At 40.5% G+C, this 19,412-nt stretch overlaps 1 protein-coding gene across 1 annotated transcript in view; it reads left to right on the top strand.

Annotated features, from left to right (window-relative positions):
- Positions 1-17,208, top strand: part of kcnk9 (potassium channel, subfamily K, member 9) — a 90,487-nt gene extending 73,279 nt beyond the window's left edge. The window contains exon 2 of the mRNA XM_036576728.1: positions 16,176-17,208. Within this exon, the coding sequence (XP_036432621.1) occupies positions 16,176-17,092 (917 nt within the window). The 3' untranslated portion in view covers positions 17,093-17,208. The remainder of the gene's footprint in view (positions 1-16,175) is intronic.
- Positions 17,209-19,412: the final 2,204 nt, after the last annotated feature.

Here is a 19,412-nt window from a genome sequence, read left to right as displayed (position 1 = left end):
AGATATAGCGTAAATTATAGGGCACGCTCTGACAGATACATAAACAGTAGAGTCTTGACCTCAACCCCACTGAACACCTTTGGGATGAATTGGAATGTCGATTACAAGCCAGGCCTTCTTGTCCGACATCAGTGCCTGATTGAATGACCACAAAATTCCCACAGACACACTCCAAAATCTTGTGGGAAGCCATCCCAGAAGAGCGGAGGCTGCTATGGTAAAAAGTCCAACTCCATATTAATGCCCACGATTTTGTAATATGATGTCGGACAGGCTTATATAGGTGTGATGGTCAGGGGTGCGCCTCCTTGGCCTTATAGTGTATATACAGGTCACTATCTGTTTACAAAGCATCGTTATCAATGCAAGACTATAAGCACTTCCAATAGTATACAGGCTCATGAAAGTTATGAGATTTCAACGAGTGCATACATTGTGCTCAGTTTGCCATGATGACAGTGTTGCTCTTTATCTGCAGATTTAGTAAAGCATTTATCATCAAAGACTAAAAGTCTTCTCATGTTTGACGCCTTGAATAACTCTAATGATTTCTGGGTGAGAAGTATCTCATGTCTTTTTTTTGTCTAATGATACACTATATGGACAAAAGTATTGGGACACCTACACATTACACCTACAGAAGCTTTTATGATGTCCCATTCTAAATCCATAGGCAATAATATGGAGTTGCCCACCCTTTGCAGCTATAATAGCTTCCTGACTCGCAAGCTCTGTTCTAGTTCATCCCAAACGTGTTTGATGGGGTTGAGGTCAGGGCTCTGTGAGGGCCAGTCAAGTTCTTCCACACCAAACTCACCCAGTCAGGCCTTTATGGAGCTGCTTTGGCACTGGGGCTCAGTCATGCTGGAACAGAAAAGGTTCTTCCCCAAACTGTTCCCACAAAGTTGGAAGCGTAGAATTGTCCAAAATGTCTTGGTGTGATGAAGCATTCAGATTTCCCTTCACTGGAACTGAGGGTTCTAGACCAACCCCTGAAAAACAACCCCATAGCATCATCCCTCCTCCACCAAACTTTACAGCTGGCACCGTTCAGTCAGGCAGGTAATGTTCACCTGGCATTCGCCAAACCCAGACTCGTCTATCTGACAAAGAAGCGTGATGCGTCAGTCACTGAGCTCTTCAGTACGACCTACTCTACTGCCAGTGTTTGTCTATAGAGACTACAAGGCTATGTGGTTAATTCTATCCACCTGTTAGCAATGGGTGTAGCTGAAACACCTGAACTCAATAATTAGGGGGCTGTCCCAATAACCTTTGTCTATGTAGTGTATTTCTCCTTAGGATTTTTAGGAGAATCACCATTAGGTGTCCTGAACTATAAAAGAGCAACATAAGAGCAATAAAATGTTCCTCTGGGTCGGCCTCTCATTCAAATACAGCTTAAACAAGCTTGATAAAAAATATTTCCAGGTACTGCAATGCTGTAAATTTGCTTATCACTGACATAGATCAAATCTGAAGTATTATTTATAAGCAAAACACACCACTGATGCAGCAACATCAGTAATATCAGTAACATTAGCACTGCAAGATGCCTACAGAAGACTCACAGGTTGTATAATTGACCATTGACCAATAGAATGGGACACTCTAGAGCAGCCACGCAGGATCCTAAGGTCACTCAATGCCAAGTGTCAGCCAGAGGGGTACAAATCCCCCCAGCGTTGGGCTGTGGAGCAGTGGAACTGTGTTCTCTGGAGTGATGGAGCTCCATCCAAACCTTTTGGGATGAGTTGGAGTGATCCAGAACTGACCATCCAACATCAGTACCTGACCTCACTAATGATCAATCAAATCCTCACAGCAATGTTCCACCATCTAGTGTAAAGCCTTCCCAGAAGAGTAGAGGCTGTTACTGCAGCAAAGGAGGAACAAATTCCCTATTAATGCCCTTCTTTTCAGAGGAAACGCTTGAGGAGCAGGTTTTTTGTACTGTATGTTGCGGTAATAGAATTCAGTTGTGATATCAGAGCAGGTACAATATGTTAGGTCTCCAACACATAAAGCCGCTCTAATCAGCACTATCAGACAGTCTGGTTGTCCGCTGCAGAGACAGTGACGCTGACAGATACAGCGCAGGGTTAGACAGTAATTCAATTATTAGCACTCTGCTCTCACTGAACCTGTGAATATGGGTTTATCTCCTGCATTTATTTCCGCCACCTGCAGAACAAATATGACTGTCTTCAAACTAACACCTCACTTCCAACCCCTCAGCAGCTGCTCTGAGAGGTGCTGGGGGTTTTTCTATGCGTTTTATCTGTATCGTGCATCTGAAAGCAGCTTCCCTTGAAATCTGGGCCAGTGACATGTAGAGTTGTGCCTTGAAGGGCCCATATCCTCCATTTTTTCCTAAATTGTATTATTTTCTTTCCCTGAGGTCCAATAATGACACTTGTTTGGTCTTATCCACTATAAGCAGTCATTCATTTTGTGCATTATCATTTTCAACCTCTATTTATGCTCTAGAATTAAAAAGGCTCTTTTTGTTGCTGTACCTTGAAGACCAATACATGCAAATGAGCTCTGTTCTGATTGGCTGTCCGGTATTCTGTATTGTGTCTCATTCAGAAAGCAGTCCACTCCTTATAACTTCACTGTGAATGGGAGGGGCTAAACTGCTGTAGGCTGAATAGGCGGATATATTCATAAATGGGTCACACTTTATTTGGGTGGTCCCCTATAGATGCTTTACAGAGACTTAAAACATTAACAAACTTTCTGGTGATGTTCAGTTGATTATCAACAACATTATGGTTAGGGTTAGGGTTAGGAGTAAATGTAGGTTTTGCCTTGAGGTTAGGTTTAGGGTTAGGGTTTGATTTCAGAAACTCTTTCACATTGAACTTAAAGTTCAGCTGAATTTAAAGGATATTTAGTTGAATGTTGCTTAAAGACAGACGGAGCATTTAAAAGCATCTACAGTGGACCATCCAAGTAATGCCCAACTTCACATTCAGTTGCATTTAATGATTATTTAGTAGAATGTTACTTTAAGATATACTGAATATTTACAAAGAATCTACAGTTGACCATCTAATTAAAGTGTTACCTATAAATATGTTGGTGTCTGTGACATCACAAAAACAATTAATTAAAAACTGGCTGTTTTTGCTGCGAGAGTGTAGGAGAGGTTGGGCAGTTGTCCCGCCAACTGCCGATAGCCAAACTGTTCCCCCCATAAAGGAAAATGTGACTAGAGGAGTAAATTGTTTGCTTGAAAAAATTGAGCAGCTTTTAAGTACTGCACCAAACTCTGTCATTAAAAAAGAGGATTTTTTTAGTTTGTTTCGTGACATCACGGAAATGAATTCAAAACAGGCTTGTTTTTGCTGCTTAGTTTTCATATATGGACGAAGGGAGTGAATAGTACATTTTGAAAGTTCGACAGAATTTAAAAACGATGCCGATTTTTCTAAAATTAAAAAATAAGTGAGGAACTTTTTTTCTGTTAGTTTTTGTAACATCACAATTAAAAGAGTGGTTGTCTTCGCAGTTTTCAAACCTGGACTGCATGGACTGGAGGAGTGAATGGTTCCTTTCCAAACCTTAACAAAGTTTACACACTACATCAAACTCTTTTATTTAAAAAAAAAAAGTTGGTTTTTAATGATATGGACCTTTTAAACCTGCATTTATGCATGTGTCCAATTTCTACCCAGTCAAATTGTGCAGTTATATAAAGCCATTATGGATAGAGTGGCTCAGACCCTGTAGGAGTTCATTTAACTTTGTGAGGGTATTAAAGTCTGCAGCGCTGCTCCACTCATGCATGCGTACTGTTGTTCAGAGCAGTCGAACTGCAGTCTTGGAGAGGACAGTGAAGCAGTTTCCTAGCCTCGATTTCCAGGCACAGTATCACCTGGGCATATAGGACAATGGCCTATTTTGATTGCCCTGAATAGATGACACTAAGCACTTTAGCAGCATTACACATTTTGATGCTTTAGTGAAAAAGGAAAGCTGTGAGGGAGTGAGGTGTCAGCGGAAAATGCCGGATCAGAGAGAAAAAAGGAGTGTGATCCAGTGCTGTAACAAATCTGACCTGAAATAGCACTCGCTCACACTGTGTGTGTGATGCTGTTAGCTGTGTATTTCATCCTGTGGGGTAGCAGAGTGAATGAGGGGCTACTTTTAGATAGTCACCTTGGAGGGCTCATATCAGGAAAAACAGAATTCTCTTTCTTTTATTGAAATAACAGAGTTTAATATAGCATGTAAACACTGTTGCAGTTGCAAAAACCATTCACTGTCTGGTCCATATAGTCTATATGTGGAAACCAGCGAAAACAGCTCGTTTTAAATCCAGTGTTTTTGTGATGTCACGAAAATCAAGACATTTACATATATATCCGAGAACAGCAGTTTAGCCACACCCTTAATCACTAATAAGGGTCACTTGATCTTAGTAACAGAGCACTTGCATTTCTGGCTTATAAACAGCACTGATATGTACAATTTGGTACACGTTAAGCTGTCGAAGTGTAACATCACAACTACGCAAAACGTTGGTTCAGACTAGGTGTGAAAACAGCCAAATAAAATGAAATCAATCGCTTTGCAAATTGTTAGCAGTGGTTTGTAAACCTCTCTGGTTTAAGATGATCCATGGTTAGCTTGTGAACGGTGCCTGAGCCACTCATGCTCTGAGATGCTGAAATCTGAAGAAAACATTGTTTAAACATCACATATATTTGTTTGTTTGTTTTGTTGATAAATGACAATTTTAATGATCAATGCAGTTTCATCAGGAGGAGTCATGATCAATTCACTGTTGTCTGAACAAAACCTTGTATCCCAAAAATGGTAACTTTACAGGAGAAGGAAAAAACCTACTTTACTTTCAATGTAAATCAATGGAACCAGACGTTTTTCCAAGTCATTTTGGGCTGTTATTTTTAATCCATTCATCGTGAAATTCACAAACAATGTAAAGGACAACAGGCTTTTTTAAAATATGTCAAAAACTGAAAAACGTCAAAAATGGAGATACGAGGTTTTCTTCCGACAGCAGTGAATTGAAACCACTACCATGCACTGTAATTAAACATATGGCATAAAAGGGCACGGCTGCGAAATTTTGCTTCAGATATATAAAGAGCATCGCTGAGTCACTGCTCTGATCCTTCCAGTTAACCACATCTGCCAATGAGAGTTCACTATAGAGTGGTCTAATTACTGTGTGGACTGTAGGCTGCCTGGAAACTCAATATTAATTAGTGGGCCTGTAATGTAAGACGAAGTTGAGAGGAGGATGGAGAACGAAGGCCTGAGTGCCCGTCGGGCCGCGAGAATAACCTGGCAAAAACATTCAACTGAGAAATTTTAATTATCACCCTGTAAAAGTTTTCAAAGTTCTTGAGATTTTTGAAAGTTGTTACAGTTCATGATGACATTTCAGGCCAACGGAGGATCTTTGCAAAGATACACTTTTAAGTGGTTCACCTATAAAATATAAGTCCAGTCTGACAAAAGGGGCAGATCCAAAACTCATTTTCATATAGATTCATTTTTTGGTGGGTTAAAATGTGTGAAACCAATTTTCTTTAAATTTCTGATGATATAACATCCTAATGGTGACATTATCAAGATCTGAAAGTTTGTAGCCACCTTCTTCTGAAATTAGGGGTATTGATTAGTAAGTTTGCCCCCTCCCCACACACACACTCACTCTTCTGGGAAGGCTTTAGAGTAGCCGTTGGAACATTGCCGTGAAGATTTGATTGCATTCAGCCACAAGAGCATTAGTGAGGTCAGCTGATGATCACAACTGCCACTTCAGCTCATCCCAAAGTTATTAGATAGAGCTCCATCTCTCCAGAGAACATAGATGCTCCATAGGCCAATGCTGGGGGGCTTTCTACCCCTCTAGCTGAGGCTTGGCATTGGACACAGTGACCTTAGGCCTTTCTATGTCAGTGCTTTTTTATGGTGATTAGAAAGCAATGGGTCAGCTGTGGGTCCACCTGAAAGTAGCTGAATTCACTCCCCAGAACGGCAGTCTGGATACTTTTGGACATACAGCATAATCTTTATCTTGTTCTGGCACATATTCAGGCCAAGCTTACTTCACTGTTTTACAGTTTTGCTGACTGTGAAAAAGAAGAGCCATTTTGTCCTTTCAGCAAAATCAGTCCATCTTGGGAGCCACAATATTTCATGTCCATTTTATCATCTTGGCTGTAAATACATCTCAGTATGTGCTAATGCTCTAGTATAGGCTAAAAATATAAAATAATCAAAAACGCAGACTTACTTTGCTTTAAGATTCAGCTCAACTACAGCCACTTTTCTCACATCTCCAGCAGGAACTTTTCCTTAAAAGTAGAATAGTTTCTTGTAAAATGTCTCTCAGCATTCAATTTTTTATTAGTCTAAAGTCAGCTTCTCATTCACCAGCTTCTTGTTTAAGCTGGAACAGGAACATTCAAACAAGAAGTTGGTGAATGAGAAACTGACTTCAGCTTCACGACTTTTTAGTGTTTGACAGTTTTTCATTGCAGATTAAACGTATCAGGAAACCAGCTGGAGTGATTATAAATGCAAATGAGTCAATTTGTCTCCAAATTATCGATGTTCGTCTTAAATCTCTCTCTTTGCCTTTTCATTAGTTACTAGATGGGCGAGACTGTTGTCTACGTTGCTATGGTGACCAGCAGTCTGCGCACTAATCTTAATGGATGAATTAGCAGTTCTACATTAACTCCAGTGTTAAAGACCATTTACTGTTTAAACTGTGTTGAACGATCAGCAGAGCTTTATTTTACTGCAAAGGAGGATTATTTTATTTTTACCCACAAATCTAATTCTGCTGTGGAGCCACAACAGAGCAGTAAAAGAGCCCCATGTTGCCGACCCCTTGTGGCAAAGCCAGAAGGGTGGCACTGGCTAATGCTGAAATTTGGCTGGCCAATTTTTCTTTCACATAACTGCCTCAAAGCCGTCCACCAGAAGCTGAAACTTTAGATTTTCTTCCATGACTGCATTTTCAAACTAGCTCAAACTGGTGGGAAAATAACAAACCTGGCAACCCTGATGCGCATGCAGTACCAAACACTCCATATATGTAAGTGTAAATAAGTAAACGAGAGCAAGTATTTTGTATTTCTCCCAGTTTTCAGTTCCACCTTAAATGGTGCAACAGTTACAATGCTTCTTATTCTTATCATTGTCAGGTGCCAGAATGTATCTGCTGCACCATTTAAGGTGGAATGGAAAGTTCAAAGAATTACCCATCATCAGCTTCACTATATCTATACTGTGTGTGTAAAAAATACACCTCCTTTAAAATTGCCTCGTCCACCCATTGGCCACCCCATTTAATCAGCCCTAGAATCACCACCTCTCCTGCTTTCTGTTTTGATGGGCCTCGATGGCTGAAATCCACTCTTTCTGAAGCTTTTATGACCTGCTCGCATTATATTTAACCGATGACTCAGCACTCGGCGACCCCGCCCCTACACGTACGCCCCGTGACTAAGCACAAAGTAGAGTGGGAACTGTGACAGAAGGTGTGCATGTACTAGATCGACCCACTTCTTCAGATAACAACAATAAGCTTTTATATCTGGGCTCCACTGCGCTCTGCATTCACAGGAGGTCTAAATAAACCTCCCACGTCGGCCAGGTTTTAATCTTATTTGGCAGCTCTCTAGGCGGCCCACTCCACAGCTCTCTCCACAAAGAGATAGGCCTAACAGGAGTCGCGGCGGTTCACTGCACTCGCCTGTGAAAGAGGAGAATAACACTTTGAGCTACTACTTGGTACTACTGCACACAAGACCACCGACGGCAAATACAAACACGGCCTAATAGTGAGGCACTGGCCACAATATAGACCTGCTTCTTCATTCTGTGGTCAAAACCATGTGGTCAATACAGGGTAAACCTGATAGCCGATATGAGTACCCTGTGTAATAACGCTTCATGGCAAAGAATGCTATTTTGGGAAGTGAAATCATCTTAAATCTAGTGAAGATATCTAATATTTCTCACTATGAGATTGTTACCAACCTATTTGTGGGTATTGTTATATGTTTTAAATCATTTTGTCAAAGGAATAAGACAATTTGTAAATATTGCTTGTTTTGCTAGCATAATTTCTTGACACAAGCAAAATGACCTGGGAGTGCAGAGAAGGCTATGTAAAAATAAGCAAACAACGACTAAATATAAATTCATATTTTTACAACTGTCACAGAAGGAGAAAGAATACAAATACTGACCAGATTTTAAATTTCACTTGCCAAGACAGCATTTTTCCAGTGTTGCAGCTGAGAACTGAGAAGAGAATGGACTGAATTTGCCTGATTGAAATGTGTTCATCATTTCCACATCAGTGAAATATTTCACATCAACAGAAACGTTGTCAATAGTGATTAATCTGAAAGAGCCAAAATGTAACGATGGAATGTATTTTATGGAATCGAGTAAATTCGACACATGCCTGGTTTTTATTGCAGAGGTTTATTGTATTGTTTGATTTTATGCAGTGTTTTCTTGGAGGTTCTATTTTCAAACAATTGATCACTCTTGTCTAGTTTGCCATTGAATAAGCTTGTTAACAAGAATGCACGGTGTCACTGAGGTGAAGCTCCCTCTTATGAAGCATCAAAGGCTCTTTGACTGCTAATGTGCCCCCTGGTGGAGACTCTTCAGACTGCAAAACGTGACAGAGTTTGGGAGGGAGTGAGTGAGTGAATAATAAATTGAGTGAGTAAGCGAATGAATGAGGAAGGGAGTAAATGAGGGCGTGAGTAAATCAGGGAATGAATGTGTGAGTGAGTGAGTGAGTGAGTGAGAGAATGAGGGAGTAAGTGAATGAGTGAGTGAGTGAGTGAGTGAATGAAGGAGTAAGGGATTGAGTGAATGATTAAGTGAGTGAGACAGTGAGTGAGGGAATGAGGGAGGGAGTGAGTAAATGAAGGATGGAATGAGAGAGTGAATGAATGAAGGAGGGCCTGAAGGAGGGAGTGAGTGAGTGAATAATAAATTGAGTGAGTGAGCGAGTGAATGAGTGAGTAAGCGAATGAATGAGGAAGGGAGTAAATGAGGGAGTGAGTAAATCAGGTAATGAATGTGTGAGTGAGTGAGTGAGTGAGTGAGTGAGTGAGTGATTGACTAAGTGAGTGAGAGAATGTGGGAGTAAGTGAATGAGTGAGAGTGAGTGAGTGAGTGAGTGAATGAATGAAGGAGTAAGGGATTGAGTGAGTGACTAAGTGAGTGAGACAGTGAGTGAGGGAATGAGGGAGGGGGTGAGTAAATGAAGGACGGAATGAGAGAATGAGTGAATGAAGGAGGGACTGAAGGAGGGAGAGACTGAGCGATTAAATGAGTGAGCAAGTGAATGAGGGAATGAGGGAGTTCCAAGCCAGGTCCATGAAGTTCTTCATATCTTTAAAAATAATACAAACTCATCTGATTATTTCTGTAGCTAATTATCACTCTTCAAAACAACTTATTCACCATCTGCAAAAATAAATAAGTGAATGTAAAGATTAGAAGAGTAAACATTTTAGCTTTTTTTGTTTTTGTCCACAGTTAACCTGATGCATTTGTCACAGAGTACAGAGAAACTGATATTACAGTGACGCTAGGCGCAGTTTCACAAATCAGTTATCTGATAGCTTTAAACACGCTGAAAAAAGTGATGTATTGATTTTCCTTGATTCAAATGCATGCATCCATTTTAATATCATACACAATATTAACAAGATCAGGTAACACTTTCTATTACAGTTACTTGAGTTCTCAGTATTAATCAGGTAAGTGTGAAACTCAGGTCAGGTAACTTGTTCATTTTTATAGTGAAAACTAAGTGAACACATCCTCCACAGAGAACACACTAAATATGACATTTTTCTGCCAATTTTATGTTTCAGTAATTTATGTTTATTTTACCATCTTAATTTCAGTAAATAAACAGTAATTAAGTATTAAAATGTTCTCTGTACACTGTCAGAAATGAAGGTTCTGTTCAGGTACATTTTTCGTACATCAAGGTACAAACAATGTAAATGTGCCCTCAAAGGTCCAACAGTGGTTTTAAGGTCTGACTGTGAACCTTAAGTAAGTTTTTCCAGGTGAAAGGTTTGTATTTGTTCCTTTTCATAACTGAATGTTTTAAAACAGAACAGTAAAATAAAAGCCTGGAGACGAGACGGGGTGTGTGGAGTCAGTACAGCTTAGAACATATCATTTCAGTGGATTATGGTTCAGTTATGTTCCCTGACTAAAGGTACTGAGATGTACCCTTGAGGTACCACCCCAGTGACAAGAGGGGTCCTGCCCCAGTGACAGTTAACTACCTTTATTTCTGAGAGTGTAGAGGATGTGTTAATTTCACTGGGGCGCATAATCCCTTGCATACAACTGTACCCAGTAGAACCTGCTGGGCATTTGAGTGTAATGACCTAGTACTTTGGAGCTTGTACCACACATATAGCTGGTTAATGCCTAGATCTTAAAGTGCTGTAAAAGACAGCATTCCCCAAGATTACGTACTGTCTATTTTGTTCCATGTTGCACCGTGTTGTTCCTTAGAGGAACGTAATTTCACTCCGCTGTGTACTTGTAAATAGATGAAATGACAATAAAAGCCTCTTGACTTGACTTGACTTACTGCCAAAAATGAATTGAATAAACTGAAAGACTAAATTGTGTTGATGTAACATTTCACAGCTGTCAGAAAAAAAACTTTCTATCTCCATTTTTGTCGTTTTTGAGTTTTCGGCATCATTTGAAAATGCTGAAAATGTTGCCCTTTACAGTGTATCAAAATTTCATGAAGAATGGACCAAAAGAAACGGCCCAAAATGACGTGGAAAGACGTCTGGTTCCATTGACTTACATTAAAAGTAAAGTATGTTTTTTCCTCCTCCTGTAAAGTTACAATACTGGAGCTACGAGGTTTTGTTCTGAACAACAGCGATATTTCACAAATGATGTACACAAAGGAGTCCAGTCAGTTCAGTGAATCACTCTCCTCGGTGCAGTGCTGTAGTACAGACTACACAGCGATGTATACTGAGCCAGACTGTTTTTATACCCATTGTTTTTGTCTGTCTATATCCGTACGGGGGCTGTTGAAGCTCACCAGTTGTAATTGCTGATCTTTCACCTCTTAACCTAACGACCCTGAGCTTCGTTCTTATGCCTGAAACTGCACAGCTAGTATTGTTAGTAAAATAATAACATCTTTTGATCCTACAAGTGTGTATATGGGTGTGCAGGAGGGTCAGTAGGAGCTGTGAGCACTTGGTGGAAAGAAAAGAAGGAAAAAAAAAACCTCTCCCTGGTTGCAGCTTGCAAATCGAATCGATTGAGCGCAGAGCGAGCTAAAAATAGAAGCCATAAACGCGTGCTGGAGTGGGCGGCAGGCTTCCAGGAGAGAGAGCAAGCGGGATCAATGCTTATGAGCCCAAATGAACAGCAGAAACCTGTTTGAGTTCACACGCGGCCCGGCGGGAGAGGGGAGTGTGGTGGTTGGGGGGGGGGCAGGCGATAGATTGGAGCGGCTGTGGGTGTTCTAATGCTGCTGAGGCTGTGGGCGGGTTGGTGGGCGAGTTATGTCAGAGGATTTGAAGAGGCCGTCTAACACAGCGTGGATGGTCATTCAATGCGCATGATTTAAAAAAAAATGGGAGGAAAATTTATGAAACAATGTAAAGGAGCTACAGAATTACTCCATTTCTGATTGACCATCTTTGCTTCTGAGATAAACAGGCTTAATAATGAAGTAGATGCCAGAATCAAACATTTAAAGGTGATTATTTTTTGCAATATTTTCTTTTTTTTTAAATAATTTTAGGTTGTTTTCATCAGCCAACAAGGACGCTACCAATGTAACCCTGATAAAACACGTAGAAATAATCCCAGGTTATTTAATCCTGTGCTGTAAAAAGAGCCACTGAAATGACTCCAGGTTGTATTAATGCCTTGCTATAAAACGATAAAACCCCAGGTTGCATTAGAAATAATCTCATGTTATGTTAATCCCATGCAATTAAACAAACCATAGAAATAACTCCAGTTTATTTTAATCCCATTCTAAAAAATGAACAGTAGAAATATCCCCAGTTTATATTAAACCCATGCTATGAAAACTGAAACATAGCAATGCAAACACAGGTTATATTAATCCTGTGCTATGAAAAACAAAACATACGACCGCAGGTTGCATTAATCACGTGCTATAAAACAAGCTGTAGAAATAACTCCAGTTTATATTAATCATGTGGTATGGAAATCAGCCATAAAAATGACTCCAGTATGTAACAATTCCTTGCCATAAAATGATATAACCCCAGATTATAGATAATCCCATGTTATAATAATCCTTTGAAATAAAACAAACCACAGAAAATCACTGCAGGTTATTTTAATTCCATTTTAAAAAAAATGAACAGTAGAAATATTCCAGTTTATATTAATCCTATGATATGAAAAATGAAAAATAGAGCTGCAGATTAAATTAATCCTGTGCTATGAAAAATAAAACGGGTAACCCAGGTTATATTAATCCTGTGCTATAAAATAAACCATAGAAATAACTCAGGTTATATTAATCCTGTGCTATAAAATAAACCATAGGAATAACTCAGGTTATATTAATCTTGTGATATAAAACAAATCATAGAAATAACTCAGGTTATATTAATCCTGCGCTATAAAAACTAGATGTAAAAATGACCCCAGGTTATATTAATCCTGTGCAAACCGCCATGTGTAAATATTCCATGGTACCCAGTGGAAAGGGAGTTTTGGAGGCACTCAAATTAGCATTTACTTGTATTATTTGTGGCCCAAATCAGCCCAAAACACACAGTCCTAACTCCACACATTAAAACATGATGCTAATGACACTGCATTCATTTAAGATGGCTGGGTGGATGTTTATAGTAGCTAAAATTACGACTGGATTAAATGTTTCTTCGTTTTCTACCTTTAAGCAGCCAGATGTATTATGTATGGTGCTTCTTTGGCGTGATCCAAGTGTGTAAATTGAGAGGCCACACCCATCTCTGTAATTTATACATCACATTAAAGACATTCAGTGGTGAAATTACATCACCGCACCTCTGCATGTAAAACAAATCCATCAAATAGTACTCTACTCAGTAGCTTTTAGTCAGGTAGGCCCAAATCCAAGATTTCCTCAGTTATAGCCAATATCTCTCCATCCACACTGTGGGAAGGAAAGCAGATTGGCACACTATTGTTAACCAGTCAGAATCCTCACTGCAGCAAAGTGGAAACAACTTCTAAACTACAGGTTATAAAACCAAGGCCAACTAGATATGACAGAGTCCACATTGTTGTGAAAGGAGAACAAATGGCAGACTTGCAATTCTGGAGTTTGATGCCTCGTCAAACTGTATTTCCACCCCTTTGGTCTCAATATCCCATCCATCAGCACAGGTCGCATTAGGAAGCCACGCTGGCTTCCAAGTGACTCAGCAACTTTTAGCTCTTTGCCTCCAGATAAAGGCTCATTAAACTAAAAGCTTTACTGGCCCATCTGAACTTCCTGCCTTTTTCTAAACCAATAACGCCCACTCCACCGTCCCTCCCACCCTCACTCCCTCACTCCTTCTCTCGTCCCCTCAGAAGAGGGCAAGGAAGGGGAAAAAAGATGACATCGGGCTAATTGAACACCCCCGCTCTGATCTCTGAACTCACAGTAAGATTAATGACACTGCTCATTTTTTTCTTGGTTGAAGTCAGGTTCTGTACTCAGTACAGTGCACAATAAGCCCCATTCTTCCCTTTTCTGCCCGTTCATGTTTGTAAACATTGTCTCCTCCCGAGAAAATGAATGACGGACTAAGTAGATTAATGTAAAAACAGTAGGCGGCCTTAAACCTTCGGAAAATGGTGGCTAACGACTTGCAGCTAATCTCACAGCACGAGATAAAATGTATTAGGGAAGAAATATCTGCCTCTAGTGTTGAATGGGTTCCACATTTGTCACACTTAACCTTAAATTCACCCCAGAATATCACGGCAGTATGACTAAACAGGTTCTTTTCACTTGTCTCTAAGTTTCTTCACGTTATGCTCTTAATGCTCTGAGTTAATTGATCTCTAATTTGTTGTTTTTTTTTTTTCTCTTTGATGTCTGAGTGGGCTGCTCTTCTGAGTGGTTCATTTTCAAGTGTGCGTGACATTTATTGAATCACTTTTTATTCATTTTTGCCCATTTTCTATCCCAAATTAGTCATATCCAGCTCTGTTTGGAGAAGCATCTCTATCTCTGCACTCTCAGAAATAAAGGTACAGTACTGTCACTGAGGCAGTGCCCCTCTTGTCACTGGGGTGGAACCCTCAAGGGTCCATCTCAGTACCTTTAGTCAGGGAACATAACTGAACCATAATCCACTGAAATGATATGTTCTAAGCTGTACTGACTCCACACACCCCGTCTCGTCTCCAGGCTTTTATTTTACTGTTCTGTTTTAAATCATTCGGTTATTAAAAGGTACAAATACGAACTTTTCACCTGGAAAAACTTATTTAAGGTTCACAATCAGACCTTAAAACCACTGTTGTACCTTTAAGGGAACATTTACATTGTTTGTACCTTGATGTAAGTGTGAGGTACGAACTCCGAAGTACTAGATAATAACTTGGGGTGACAAGATGGTAGGTACTTGAAGTACGTCTAACTAAATTACACTGAAATGACTGACAGGTGTTAAGCTGCCAAGTGTTAAGCTTATAAAGGACAAGATGGTAATATTATGTCAGTATAATATCATACATTTAAGCAGGAAAGTCAATCAGTACCAGGTAGTTATATAGCATAAAACTATAGCATTTACGAGGATAGGTTTCTGGGATAAGTGGCAAGAACCCAGTAAAATCACAGTAAGACTCACTGATTTCCTTTACAGCCCAGATTCAGTTTTATTTATAGTATATATGTGATAGTTTTTACCCAGAACTTGAATTTAGTTGGATGTAAAAAGCCTGGAGACGAGACGGGGTGTGTGGAGTCAACACAACTTAGAAAATATCATTTGGATTATGGTTCAGTTATGTTCCCTGACTAAAGGTACTGAGACGTACCATTGAGGGTACCACCCCAGTGACTAGAGGGGTCCTGCCCCAGTGACAGATTAGTGCCTTTATCTCTGAGAGTGTGGAAAAGCTCCCTTAGCCAGAAAAAGCTAAAAAAATCACATTTTGTGTTGTTATTTAGACAAACAGTACAAACTGTTTATGCTATTTTTGTCAGATTTCACCAGTGATTTCAAATCTGCTGTAGAAACGTTTATGTGACTTTTGGTTTGGTTTTATACGTCTCTCCACGTTCAAAGATATAGGAGTCTGGTCTCTTTTGGGTGGAAATAACTGCTTGAGAGCATCGCCAAGATGACCATCAAGTGGACAGACCTTCCTATAAGAACTTTCATATGGAGTGTTAGAAATGGGAAAACTGGAGGGGGCTTGAGCCGCTATACGCAGACTGTATAAGCGCCCTCTTGGTTGATGTGTTCTTCAAGACCTGTTTCATCAAGATGGGGCTCAGCCTCTCTCCAGGAATAGAGCTCATAGGTCGACTTGAGTTCTATGAGATTCTTCACTCTTGGGCGCCCCCTTTGGTGCAGTACTCACTCCTGTTTGTTCTCCTCAGTAGCCCCAACCTGTCACATGTCACGACAATTCTGCAAATTCCAGCAGTAAAAGACTTATAATCTCTTTAAGAAGAGTCACATTGTATAATGTGATTATTTTATAATATGAAATGTCTGCAATAATGGAATAACTTGCTATAACAAGGTTGCACAAGCTTAATTCATGTTCATGTTGCTTCTTTTTCCCCTTGAGCAACTGCCACCCAAAGTGCTGGCAAATGGGCCTCCCTACACAGGATACACGCTCAAATAGATCTAATAGATCTAATAGTACAGTTGGACAAAGCAAGCAGGGCGATAAAGATCAGCAACAGTACGATCCATAAAACCATATCCATTATACTGTAAAATTGTTGGCTCAGCTTTGAAAAGTCACTGGCAGAAACGTGCACCTCCTCACCAGGTCTCAGTGGAATAGCTTTCACAAGACTCTCAGAGGTTCTGGTTTCTGAGATCATGGCCTCTACACTGTCTTTATCATGGCCTAATACACTCCTCTCTTCTCCTTGTTCTCAGGTTACGGCCACGCGGCTCCAGGCACGGATGCGGGGAAGGCCTTCTGCATGTTCTACGCGGTGCTGGGCATCCCCCTGACGCTGGTGATGTTCCAAAGCCTGGGCGAGAGGATGAACACGTTCGTGAAGTACCTGCTGAAGCGCATCAAGAAGTGCTGCGGCATGAGGATCACGGAGGTGTCCATGGAGAACATGGTGACGGTGGGCTTCTTCTCCTGCATGGCGACGCTGTGCATCGGTGCAGCCGCCTTCTCCCACTACGAGGACTGGAGCTTCTTCCAGTCCTACTATTACTGCTTCATCACCCTGACCACCATCGGCTTCGGGGACTTTGTGGCACTGCAGAAGAACCGAGCGCTGCAGCGGAAGCCCCTGTACGTGGCCTTCAGCTTCATGTACATCCTGGTTGGGTTGACGGTGATCGGAGCCTTCCTCAACCTGGTGGTGCTGCGATTCCTCACCATGAACAGCGAGGACGAGCGGCGGGATGCCGAGGAGAGGGCGTCTTTGGCAGGAAACAGGAGCAGCATGGTCATCCACATTCAAGAGGAGACGACGCAGAGGAGCCGGCGGAGACGGGAGCAGCAAAGGCAGCAGCAGCAGAGGTACAGGTCGGAGGTCACGGACCTGCAGTCCGTTTGCTCCTGCATGCACTACCATGAGTTCGGCAGCTCAGCCGCTCTTGCTCCGGGAGGTGGAGCGGGAGGAATTGGAAGAGCGTTTTCCCACCAGAACTCCTTCAGCTGCCAGCTGAGTCCAAACCAATACTTTCACTCCTCGGTGACGTACCGCATCGAGGAGATTTCACCAGAAACGCTGAAGAACAACTTCTTGCCTTCCCCCATCAGCTCCGTATCCCCCGGCCTCCACAGCTTCACAGACAACTTACGCCTGATGAGACGGCGCAAGTCCGTCTGAACGAACCCGCCACCCACATTCTTCCCAGTCTCCCCCCATTTTCAATAACAGTATTTATTCAGTAATAGATAAAAAGCGGTCACTGTTGATACCCAATCTGCGTTCCCTGTCCAATCTGTACTACGCATGTCCTGCATGCGTGCATTACATTAGCATTTTACGACTTACGTGACTGATCCACTACGAAACTTTTGCATTCCCCAAAAGTATTCATGTGTATTTTGTGTATTTTTGCACTCTTCCATGCTGGATTAGCATGATATGCTCTTGAACGCAATAGCTTTCGAAACCTCATAGCTTTAAGGCTTGATTAGCTTCGTGAACAGTGTTGCTTTCCACATCTTCCCCTGTATTGGCACATTGCTATAATAATTTTGTAAAACATTGTAAAAACTGGTACAATGTTTTACGATGGTACTACAAGGTTGTTTTTTCGGAGACATCAAATTTACATATTGTTATTACCACTTTATTACATATTGTAATAAGCTCTAAAACCTTTTGTTATCTCTGCCTCCACTTCCGGTGTTACGGTGCATGTTGAAATGACTTTGTTCTTCACTGACGTTGAACAAAGCTGGGCAAACTGTAGATGTTAGACCAGGTCTGTGTGCATATATCTCTCAAGTCCTGGTGCTTTCATTTCTTTGTTTTTCACCAATCCTTAAAAAGAAAGAAATATTTTAAATATTAAGATGAAATATCATCTCTGTCATGCAAAAAACCTTGTATCTCCATTTTTCTTATTGACTTTTTTGCAAAATTTAAAAACTTTAAGTACCCTTTGCATGATGGATAAACCAATAGAAATGGCCCAGAATTATTTGGAAAAACACAGTGTACCTTGACTTCCATTACAATTTAAGAATGTTTCCTTCTCCTAAGAATTTCCTTCTCCTGTAAAATTCCTATTTTGGGGATACAAGCTTTTGTTCCGACAGCGATGATATGTTTCCGTGAGAAAATCGGTCATGAGTGGAGATGTTATAAGGACTGAAAGCTGCAGGAAACATAATGTAATATGATGTAAAGTCGTAAAATGGCAGACACTGCATCGTAAAACGTAATGGAGTGTACGCATGCATGACAATCGGTGGTGTAAATTGGTCATGGGACGCAGATTGGGCACTAACTCTGCTCCTAGAGATCAAGAGTCAAGAGTCGAGAAGAACTTATCTCATCCATATTGTTGCTGTCATATCAAAATAACCCCTTTTAAAAACTTACAAATTATTTTTCACACCATTTGCAAATGCCAGCTGCCCTTTACACTGGGTGAACAATTCATAATGAATTGACCAATGAAAATGGCCTAAAATTTCAATACATTAATGAAGTTAAGAATGTTTGTTCAGTCTCCGTTAAAGCTTACTTTTTTGTTATGACAGTGACAAAATATACATTCGTATGCAGACGTTTGAATAACCCTGGTCAAAAAGAGAAAACAAATTCATGCATCCTCTACAAACATACTTAAATAGGTCATTTCTTTGCACATTTTGGTGCTTATTTTCTATTTATTTGCTGATTTGAACACATTGGAAAAAATATGGAATATAAAATGTGTCATAACTTTTGCACAGGCCACAATTTATGTTTAATCTTTTCCCCCAATATGTTAAATTCAGAAAAAGAACATTAATTGTGTGTTAAAATATGCTGTAAATTGGATGTGTTACTTTATTTTCACATAGAAAATCAACAAAAAACATGCCATTTGACTAGGGTGCCCAAACTTCTGCATAAGAGTGTAAATGGAACAAAGTAATGTTCTTTTAGATTTTTGGTGCAACGTACAAGCCGATATTTACTGGACCACATAGTGTCAGTGACCAAGAGATAGTACACTTAAATACCTTCCTGCAGAGTTTAAGCTTCAACTCTTACACACCAATCTTGATCCAGCTCATTACTGATATGCCCTCAAGTCGTTTAGTAGCTGGACAAAGTTCAAGAGCTCTTTGAGTGATACAGTCCCACTCCTGGTCCAGGAGATCTACCACCCTATAAGTACCCATAATGTTAAGGTTGTTCACCAATTTAAGGGGTCTTCCTGGACCTTTTGCATTATGTGGAGGTCCTGTGAACTTTTAAAAGCTTCTTCACTCTCATTTATCTCATTTGCAGATACAGTTCTCCAAAGAACCATCCACTGAAAGGTTTTTTAGGGAACCAAAAGGTGTTTTTTCCTACAGCATTGTACAAAGAACCCTTTCTGGTCCCTTTAAGAGTGTGCATAAGATTTGGAGTAGAAACATGCAGGAAGGTACTGGACTGGGCAAAGGTCAGAAACCACCCTCATTTATTTAATCTCCAGTCA

Source organism: Colossoma macropomum, unplaced genomic scaffold (assembly GCF_904425465.1).
Source record: "Colossoma macropomum unplaced genomic scaffold, Colossoma_macropomum, whole genome shotgun sequence".
In the NCBI taxonomy this organism is placed as follows: Eukaryota; Metazoa; Chordata; class Actinopteri; order Characiformes; family Serrasalmidae; genus Colossoma; species Colossoma macropomum.
The sequence above is the reverse complement of the archived record's forward strand: the minus strand, read 5'-3'. Positions and strand labels throughout refer to the sequence as shown.